The sequence below is a fragment of the Battus philenor genome, unplaced genomic scaffold, assembly GCF_028537555.1.
Source record: "Battus philenor isolate CCGP_79_NKW_IND1 unplaced genomic scaffold, ilBatPhil1.0.hap1 SCAF_3, whole genome shotgun sequence".
Classification (NCBI taxonomy): domain Eukaryota; kingdom Metazoa; phylum Arthropoda; class Insecta; order Lepidoptera; family Papilionidae; genus Battus; species Battus philenor.
Genome location: NW_027181693.1, coordinates 14,920,474 through 14,931,455, shown reverse-complemented (window position 1 = coordinate 14,931,455; position 10,982 = coordinate 14,920,474). Strand labels below are relative to the sequence as shown.

The 10,982-nt window shown below is 33.5% G+C and overlaps 1 protein-coding gene across 1 annotated transcript; it reads left to right on the top strand.

Moving 5' to 3' along the window:
* Positions 1 to 1,390: 1,390 nt before the first annotated feature.
* On the top strand, positions 1,391 to 10,715 carry LOC137926952 (17-beta-hydroxysteroid dehydrogenase 13-like). The gene is made up of 7 exons (XM_068770700.1): positions 1,391 to 1,463; positions 5,651 to 5,789; positions 6,333 to 6,484; positions 7,334 to 7,511; positions 8,118 to 8,303; positions 9,174 to 9,356; positions 10,599 to 10,715. Coding segments are annotated over exons 1-7 (921 nt in total). The 5' UTR covers positions 1,391 to 1,461; the 3' UTR covers positions 10,680 to 10,715.
* The last annotated feature ends 267 nt before the right edge of the window (positions 10,716 to 10,982 follow it).

Genomic DNA, 10,982 nt, shown 5'->3' with positions numbered 1-10,982 from the left:
TTTCAAATGTATTATTTTATTGGTTTGTTATGAAGGAATCGCTAAAAAGGTATTGTGTCTGGGCGCCAGTTAAGCTCGCACCACCACTGGGCAATTATAATAAAAATAAAAGTGCGTCTGACGTTGACAAGATAACAGACGGAACTGAAGGACGAAGACAGGCGCGGGCGATAATAACGAGAAATCCCCCTGATGATCTTAAAGTCCTTTTAACCTTTGATTAACACCTTTAAAAATCTTTTGGGAGGTGATAAGAAAAGAAACCTCCCGTTTGTTCTGACTCCAATGTTTAAAAAATAATAATACAGTCACAAGCGTACGTCATTAAAAATTCGTGAAGTGTCAATGCCTATGAATGACATATATATGAGAAATATCAAAATGACTGTATAGGAGTGACTAGTTTTGTGGTGGCCATTATGTCGCCACAATCTCTTTAGTATCAGGTAGATAATATCCGACTAATCTCAATACCTATATTTTTTTTAAAAAGTCTCCATATGCGTTATAATTTTAAATAAAAAATGCAGTCATTTGGTAATTTTAATTTTAATTTATTATTAAAACACCTGTCAAAATAAAATAGCAATTATTTGGTAGCGTATAATTGCAACTCATTGTCAATAGGCAATTAAAATAGCGTAGTCATAGTCATTAGTAGACTATTAATGATTGATTGAGGTAGATTTCTGAATGAAGCTATTTTTACTGCCAAAAACTTATGCATAAACATGATTATGATTTATATTGCAAAACAAGATGACGATATAACTATCTTATCTCTAAATGACAAAAAGAAAATTGTTGATTGATTTGTAGTGTATTTGTACTTTACGAAATATTAAGTTCATTATTTTAATAATTTGAAAAGGATTACGTTAGTTATAAATAGAAGCCAGACCTCCTTAATAATTTTATGAGTAATTATTTGCCTGAGTTACGAATAATATATTCTAACCTCAAAGCGAACTGTCAAATGAAGAAAGTTTTAACTATTTTTGTAAAGTTTTTCCGGTTTCAGTGTAGTTATCTAGTTTTTTTTTTATGAAAATCATCTACGAAACATAGAAATGGGTATTAATTTGTATACATACAGGTTGGAAGGACATAATTAGTTCCGTTAATGATGGAACAATGTCGGGACATAGAGCTCCGATACCTTAAAAGAGGTCTTAGGCAAGACGCCTTCTGCACCTTGCCACTTCGTATTTGCGGAATCTTCAAATGCCATTTGGGATCCGAATAGTAAATGAAGGCGATATGACTTAAAATTAGTTCATGATCATAACCTAAATCTAACACTGACAAAATAATAAACATTTTGTATTTGAAAAATATACATGGACAGCCCTAATTAATTAGTCTTATCTCTTATTATCTTGTTATTGCTGTAATAGTACTTGCGTTTCCAAGTAATTTTAACAGTCTATTTTTGTGATCGGTGGTTGTGTGATTGTTAAGATGTAAGTTTTATATTAATACACTTATCTTAAATAATAATGCCTGTCATCGTTTCATGTGAAGTTCAAAAAATCCATATGTGATTATTAAAAATGACAAATGAGTATTTTTTTTATTAAATCTATGCAATTAAATAAAATTGGTTTTAGGAATTGAAATAAATAAAATGTCTGTTTGTAATATTAATATAACCGCTTTTTACCACATGCATATAAATATATATATGGTATAAATACTAAAATTATAATTTTTTTGTCTCTGTTTGAAATTGTAAATTCTTAAACGGAAAATAACTTAGTAAACTAGATAATTTTTTTATGTCAGTGCTATCAACAACGGGTTAGGTAATATTAACGTATCAATTGAACCAAAGAATTCAAACCTTGTGTCGCGAATAATATTTTGTATTAAAAGGAATCTTTAATAATATTTTCCTGTGTGTATATGTATAAATTTACTTTATATATAGTGTATATATATACATTATATATAAAGTTAACTAAAGTACTCCCTCCTTTAAACATAGGTAACGTGTTTCATGTCATATCAAACAAGTGTCCATCCAATAACCCGAGGATATCCTGCGTTATATTTCTAAAGTATGAAGTTTATAGTGATCTGTACAGTTCAATTTCAATTTCGTATATCTGGAAATTTGTGGTAAAAAAAGGAATCGAAACAGCAGTTAGAAAACCCGTAGACGAACGTATTTTCCCGATACAACCCAGAGGTTTGGGAACTTGAAATGGCAGTGGTCAGAGCACAGCGGAATTGGCAGTTGCTGCCTCAAGTTACTGGACGAAGTGAAGTTATGTAGAACCATAAAGACGACTTTGCTAGGGTCTTATTGGAAGTTTATATGAAGACCTTTGTCCAGATATGACGATTGTGATGATAAAAAAATATATTTCATATCACTTAAAGAAAGTTAGCAATAGAAAAATAATTATTTCGTATTAATTTCGTATCTTATAATTATAATGAGTAACCATTATAATTACGTCGATTTTCGGACTTTAAACTCACCGTCTACCAAATTCGGCCTGTTTACAGTTATCTTAGATAAAACGCGATAAAGATTTTATTAATAATAGTTTATATATCATTTTAGGTTCATAATGTCTCCTTCCTGAGATGTAACAAGATTACTAAGATACAAATATTATGCGAGATATATTTAAAATTTTATATTAAAGTCAATTAATGAATGTATAAAACATTATATATTATTAATGCGCCAAAATTATAAATGTTATACAAAAAATATTGACAGACACATGATATAAACATGAAAAAAAATAAACCCGCCTCAATTTCTTATATAAAAACATAAATACGTCATACGTGTTCGCATATATAATAAAGTTCAACAAGATATCTTAGATATTAATTTTCTTAGACTTTAAATCTAAAAATAAAGTATATTATTAAATACGTCTTATTATAGCATTCAAGAATTTTTAATTGAACAAAATGTGAGAAACTAGTTATTTGACCTTATTTATATAATTGATATTATAATGTATACACCGAACAATAATAAATTTATTAAGAGTACGATAACGATAATAAGAATTAAAATGTCGGCGGTTATTGTCTTTACTTATCAATGTTGGTAGTATTTTAAGAAATTCAGCATCTGTTACTTGTAATACTTTCAAATTATATATTCGTGGAGGTAAAATGCTACAATTATTACCTTGGATGGAGTCTATAAGAAAAAAAATCTAGTAACCTCTAGAAAATGTTTCTTATGCCTGACTTTCTTTGCTGCCAAATGTCATTTACAGATTCCACTGGAGCGAGTGGTCAAGGCGATGAGGACCCTAATTCTTACACCTCTTTTAAGCTAGTCAATCTCAAGGACTCCCTATAAATCCTCGGCTCGGGCCAGTACATACCACAATTTCACCAGATCCCCCGCCGAATGTGTAACTCATTCAGGAGTTTATAGCTGATTGGAATCTGTAGAATTTGATTTGTTGCCTCATTTACATGGTTCATATGGCAATATACGCATAGAAAATTATTAAATTTCATTTTTATAAAAGCAACTGTTGAGTTTCTGGTCGGCTCTTCCTAGCAGATCAGCATTCCGTGCCAGTAGCTAATCATAATGATAAAATAAACAACGATTTAGAAGTGCATGTAAATGACTAGAAGTAAATTTTTTGAATTTTTTGAATATATCAATTCCAGAACATAGTCTATTTAAAAAACTATACTACATAAATGCAACAAGAGACAATGCAACATTAAAGAAACAAAACTATTACATGTAGAATACTTTGACAGCGCAGATAAAACGTGATTACGTGTTTCGCTACGTTTAAAAACAATTTTATTAATCACATTACTACAAAATCGTTGGTACGTTTAATATTAACTTTGTTTATAACTAAACGATAGCTTCGAACCCAGTTATCGTATGACATATTATGTACGTTATATCTTATTACGTATATGTATAAGAATTAGTCAATAGTGTTTTAGAAAACAACTTTGTCAGCTGTCATTATTACAGTGTGTTAGTTAAATACATTAATATAAAATCATTAAAAATATATAAAGCTTATTTTCATGGGCCTCTTCAGTTTCGGGAACAAGAAAAAGTCACAGGGGGCCTGATCTGGGGAATACGGTGGCTGCGGTATCATTAGTGTGTTGTTTTTGGCCAAGAAGTCGCGTACAAGCAGGGATGTGTGAGCAGGGGCGTTATCGTGATGCAAAAGCCAATTTTTGTTTTTCCACAAGTTCGGGCGGGCGGGCTCGAAAAAAATGCGTGACGTGGTTCTAGGTGCTATCTTCGTCGCCCAATTTAAAATATTTTGCTTTCGGACAGGATTTCTTCGAATTCTTCCCCTTACTACTTGGATAGCTTTTTTTATACAAACACTACGTGGACAGGCAGATATTTTCCTATTACCAACAGAGGAGGTTTTATTATATTTATCAATAGTCCGGTACAGAAACATTAGACTAATACCAAGAATATGGAGAATTTTAAAAAATATATTTGACAGCATACCTTATGCCCTATGTAATGCAATCACAGCAATTCGGTTTTCTTTATCACCACACTCCATTTTAACATCATAAAGTATATCACTTCATATTGGGGCGAAAATAAGAAAAAAACAATAAACAGGTTCCAAATTCAAAAGTAGTATTTTGTTAATTTTTAATTATAACAGTATTTATGGCCAGATTAAGTATGTATTAGCTACTACTTCTATAATTAATTGAGTAATAGAACAATATTTCATCATTTTAATAACCAGTTTTAATATGGCGCAGTCGACTATTTGGACATTTTGTATCTGGAATTAGTTACTCTGATTAGTTTTACGAAACGATTGTAGGCTAGCGTCTTTAAATAGGCTAGAAGTCTGAAATGCGTGTATATAATGTTTATTAATAATAATTGTAAGAAAGAAATAGCCGTAAATCATACAAACTGGATTAGGAAGGATCCCACGTGAATTGTTTTTGTCTTGAAAACATCCTTATCATTGTGAGTTCCTATGCTATATCTGTTAGTCTCTGACTCGAATTACGTGTTTATGCGTCCACAGTAAAAATATAAAACCATAAAAAATATCGATACGTCATTGTGAACCAACATTGCTACACTCTTCGACTAACAGCCGAGTTATTCATTTTTAAAATTAGCTAAACATGCTTCTTTATTTTCTGAAGAGCTTACGTCAAGTGGTCAATGTGGAGATGGCTTTTTAGTTTCAACGTTATTAGTTCAGCTGTATGATATCCACTGGCGGATATAGGCTTCACAGCGTCTTCCGTCGTCCTTAACTAACATAACTTCGACATGCCAATTCAATAGAGGAATTGCAAAGTATGAGAGGGGGAAGGTGAAAGTAGAAGGGTATATATCCTTGTTCCGAAAACAAGATCGAAGAAAGAGTATTTTTAAAATAATAAAAGAGCACGCGCTAATTCGCTGGGAAATGTCCGTTACTTTCGCTCGTCTACGAATCTCCTCATTACTGATTTGATTTTATAGAGAAAACCTATGATTTTATATTAATATGGCATGGTTAAGCTGTTTGACAATATAATAAATTTTCACAGCGTGTTTTTAATTTTTTGTATAGTTCTATATAGTATTATTATTCTGTGAATACATTCCAAGAAATTTATCACAGAGTAAAGTAACTGTGGTTTCCAGGGCCAGGGACAACTCACCGCTGCGTGTGACATGCGAGGCGCTATGGACTATACTTGTGATCAACTTCGAGATCCTCCGCAATTTCTTTAGATGGCTGATACCGGTTGAACGCAAGGATGTGAGCAATGAGGTTATTCTGGTACGTATACCTTGACATATAACACAATAATAGTTGAAGAAGGTGTTAAACTTTAAATTCATAGAAAAAATAATTCATCAATATAAAATTGAAAAATAATTTGGGGGTAAATAGATTAGATGTGTGTCTTTCATACATCGTAACTGGTTTAGTAAAAAATTTAATAAAAAAGATATATTTTTTATCCAAAGTACCGTATTTTAATCAGTGACGTGGCGAAGCTTAGATGAAATGAGTCTCTGCCCAGATGACTTAGTTCGCGAACCTTTTAGTTCCACGAACTCCGTTCCAATGAAGATGCAAAAGTCTTCCGGGCTAACGACAACTATGACAAAAACAATACCAGACGAGTTCTGCTTTTAAAGCGATGACTAATTAATTTTATTTTATTTCTACCTTCGAAATAGAAAGCAATAAATTGAAAAGCATGTTTGTTTGTGCCTTCACTATTAAAGAGAAAAGATAAATTAAATCAAGCGCCATCTATTATGTAACAAAGTAATCAAATAGTATTCGTTTTAGTAAAATAATTCCAAATTCCAGATCACCGGTACAGGTCACGGAATGGGCCGCGAGATGGCGCTGCGGTTCGCGCGGCTTGGCGCTAAAGTCGTCTGCGTGGACATCAATGAAAAGACCAACGAAGAAACTTATAAGATGATTACATCGGATAATGGAAAAGCTTACAACTACGTGTAAGGGCTTACACTATTTTGTTTTTAAAACACGTCTATTTTTTATAATATTTATTTATAAGAACGCTTCGCAGTTACTGTACAAATGTACACACATTGCCTTATTAAATTACACTATACACTAGAGCAGAGATTCCCAAAGTGGGCTATATCGACCCCTAGGGGTCTATGACAACCTGCAAAAGGTCTACGTCAGCGAAAAAAAAATTGGGAATCCATGAAATGAAAATGGGGTCCACGATAGATACACTGATAGTACCTATTTACTTATATCATACTATCTTATAATATCAAAACATTTACATTACTTATAAAAGTACCTATGAAGTAAAAAAATTAATATATATATGTATAAAATTGTGTAAGTTGTAGGATGTTGGTGTAATAGATTGGTTTAGTTGGTATAGTAGATACAAAATTTTATTTAGAGTAGTTTTAATTTAAATTCAATTAATAAATGTATAAATTAACATGTGTTTTTCACTACAGTTAGAAATTTACAGGAAATCAATATCAGGTAAGAAGGGGGTCCACCCAACACGGAAAAACATGGCAAGAGGTCTACGATACAAAAAGTTTGGGGAACTCTGCACTAGAGGTATGGGTGGTAACTAGAGGTTAACAGTAGTGAATTAACATTATGGATACTATATATTTCAAAACCTATACATGAAGTTAGCATAGGAAGTTGCTAGATTCGCGCAGTGCTAGTCCTGCAATTGTAGCGATCTTTGAGGAAGACCAATGCCTTGCCCTGTCGTCTGAGATGATAATGTAATCTGAAATATTGTTTTGAAATTTTTATTGTAAGTACAAATACACGCAGTTTAAATCTCGTATGCTTTACAGTTGTGACGTCACCGACCGCGCCGCAGTGATGAAGTTAGCTGAGAAAGTCCGCAAGGAGGTGGGAGAAGTGGACATCCTCGTGAACAACGCCGGCATCATGCCGTGCAAGCCGATCTCGCGCCAGACCGAGCAGGAGATCAGACTTATGATGGACATCAATGTCAATGCCAACATCTGGGTAAGTTCATCTGTAAATTCTTTTAAAATGTAGTGTAACCACATTAATATTAATATTATCTGATTGGACTGACAACGTACTGTTAAAAAGCTACGTCTGTGCTGAAAGACAAAAGAAATACAATCACTATATTCATTGATTAAATATAAAAATATTGTGTACAATGAAAAGCACTTGTTTTACTATTTTCATCGCTATTTTTATTTATTTTCTACGTATTAATGTATTTATTAAATTCCGCACATCGAATTATTTAGAGCGACTCTTCATGTAAGACATGAGTAGAATTTTATGAGAGACCATTTTGATAAAAACTAGAATCAGATTAAATTCCCCCATAATGGCATACTTCAACATATCAATGTACAAGTGTTCCAAACCAACTCTGATGTGAAAAGGGCCCACAACAAACTGATAAGAACTTTCCCAGAAAATTATTGTATACGTTGTGTCGTTATCGAGTCTTCTTCATTAATGCCGATTCTACCGCACGGTGCCCCTTTTATACTTTTACGAACAACTAGCGCCACCAGTCGACGTCGACTGAAACTACAGAGTTCTTTTAATTTTTTTTTTAATACTACAGTTATTTCTTTGTTTCTTCAGTTCATCCAAGCGTTCCTGCCGTCAATGGTGGAAAGAAATCATGGTCATATAGTGGCGATGTCATCTATCGCCGGACTGATGGGTACTCCAAATCTGGTACCCTACTGTGGATCCAAGTTCGCAGTGCGTGGCATTATGGAGGCACTGGCAGTCGAACTGCAGCGCTATTCAAAGGATTCCAGTGGTGTTAGTATATTACATTTGTAAGCATTTCGGGAAAGTATATGGCAATGTTTCTAGCAATTCATCTAGATGGCGATTTATGTCAAGGGTATTTAAATCAGTGCGGAAGGCTGCACTTCGGAGAAAGTTGTAAAGCTAATATTTTAAATAATGATTATACGCGCGCATGGAAATCGACAGAGCTGTAAACAGTAAATAGGGTCGACGATCCAGCGTTGTTGTTAACCATTGCTGGTAGCCTATATTCGTCTTACAATAATAGTGTACAGTGAGGTTTTAAGGAGCTTATTTCAACTTGTCATAATGAATAAGGTTTTATAATTTACTATGATCTAATAACTCTAATTTTGTAAGGGCGAATACACTAAATTTTTTGAATACATCACATAAGGATTCTTACTTAAATAAAACACTATTGCCTAAAGTAAACTCTATGCTTGACCCATATGGCCCCGTTTTAGAGACCTCTCATTCAACCCCTATCATGGTCGGACAGGGTATTTATTTACATTGTAATTTTTCACATTATTTTAATTAATTTCCATGCTCATCATTCAACGTGTCTTTATTTCTATCCTAACATTTCCTTCACTTTATTTTCCTTCCATACTTTCCTTCCAACAACAGAACCTGTTGGAAGCTTTGTGCATCCAACATCTTCTCAGGGTCATCTGTTCACCTTGTATTTTGATATTCTACCCTTCGCTTCTTTATAGAATAAACTTTCCGAAACTGGCAATAATATACGGAGGAACAGGGAAATTGTAATTTTAACCAATGATGCTATGTATAAATATATATATTTAAATGTTTCAACTTTTCGCAAGTGCAAGCGAGGCCAAAAAGAATAAACATCTGTTTCATTGTTTTCAGATTCACTTTACAACGGTCTGCCCTTACATAGTGGACACTGGTCTCTGTCACAAACCCCGTATCCGTTTTGAAAAGCTCATGAAGGTCGTCGACCCTGGAGAAGCTGCGGATATCATAGTCGATGCTGTTCTGAGAAACTATCAAGAAATCACCATACCTAGTGAATATTATTACTTTTATCGGGTAAGTTGTATACTTGTTAAATATTTCTAGAAAAATCTCTTTTTCATTTACTCCAATTTAAGAGAAGAATAGAAAAATAAAAGTTTTTAGTAAGTACCTTGCAGTCAATGATGACAATTTTAGTTATAGTGCACTGATTAAATTTTCTGAACAAGAAAGCATATGTGTCTTATCTGAACTTTTCTTTGTAAATCTGTACGGACTAGTAATTTATGCATCAGGTGAGATATTTATGTTCTCATAATAGAATATCTGATGACAATTCTAAGATAGGTCTAGTTCCTAGGTATCTAACCGAGTCACTCGTGTGTTTGGCACTAATCGGTGTAACATTACTCCTGAGGATGCCCCGTGGAGGTGTGAAACACGTGTCGAGTGATTTAACGTTGGTAGTGATGTAATACGCATTGTTTGTCGCATGCGCATTTATCAGCGGGCTGGCGGGCGGTGCACTTTATTGCACGACTACTGCTACATAGCTTAAGTAGCTATATATTAGTCCTTTTCTTACTTAGTTCCTAGGTCTAAATACGGAATACACGTTTTGCGGATGGTAGAAGAAACTCATGCATATATACTATATCCGTCTTTATTGACAAGGAAAACATAAAACAGCTGTGATATATCTGGTACATGTTACAGAAAATATTAAAAATGACGATGTTCCCAACAAAAATAACGAATCTAGCTGTCAGCATTCGAATTCAAGTCGGAATTCGAATTTGAATTCCATAATAAATATACTTCATAAAATATAAATTACCTTAGTGGCCAGTATCGCGGTAACATGAAGGAATCTCATTCAAACACTATAGTAGTTTCACTAAATGCTCTAGTAATATTATAATTTCTCACGCTTGCTAATTATCGTCGTCTTAGCATATAGGTTCCGAATGGATACGCCTCCCCTAAAGATATAAGGCGGTTGGTAATCCCAGTGTGGTATCATAGTATAGTTATGGAACACGCTGCTGCTTTTCCTCTACAAACTTGTTTGTGACTAGTAGCGATCTTGTATAACTAACCGAAGAAGTTTGAATTATATATGACTGTATCTCGGGATTTGAACCCGCGATCTGCGATCTCAAGTCTCAGTTCTCTACCGCAGAGCTACCACTGCTTGCTTATTATGATCACGTTTATTACTATGTATTATAAGTAGGCTTATTTTATTGTCTTGTGTAGCACAGGCTAGTCATGGGTCGTGTGTAACCTTTATCTATTTAATTAAATCTGTTTCAGTACATGTATCGCCTCTTACCGACTGCGGCGATCACTGCCTTCAATGAATTCTTCGACACCGGTGTGGAATCACACGACTGAAAATTTATATATTAAAATAAAAATTTAAATTGGGTTTAGTTTTGTTTTATTTTGTTAAATCAAATATGTTCTTGTCACACTTTAGGACTCATTGGCAAGGTCACAGTTACTCAACGAAGGCATACATCGAGATTTTTATACGAGATTGAATCAGGAATGAGAAAATCCGTAGACAAAAGAAAGTAAAAAATGTTTACTTGCTATATCGGTTATTTTTGTTCTCTGTGTTGTTAGTCCAACGTATTATCAAGTTAAAGTCGCATTGGGCAACTTATCGCACATAAGAGATTATCGCTAAGGCTT

Coding starts and splice junctions, on each gene's coding strand:
- LOC137926952 (XM_068770700.1), top strand. Junction 6,485..7,333: donor GGAAAAGCTTACAACTACGT/GTAAGGGCTTAC, acceptor TATGCTTTACAG/TTGTGACGTCACCGACCGCG. Junction 8,304..9,173: donor ATTCAAAGGATTCCAGTGGT/GTTAGTATATTA, acceptor CATTGTTTTCAG/ATTCACTTTACAACGGTCTG.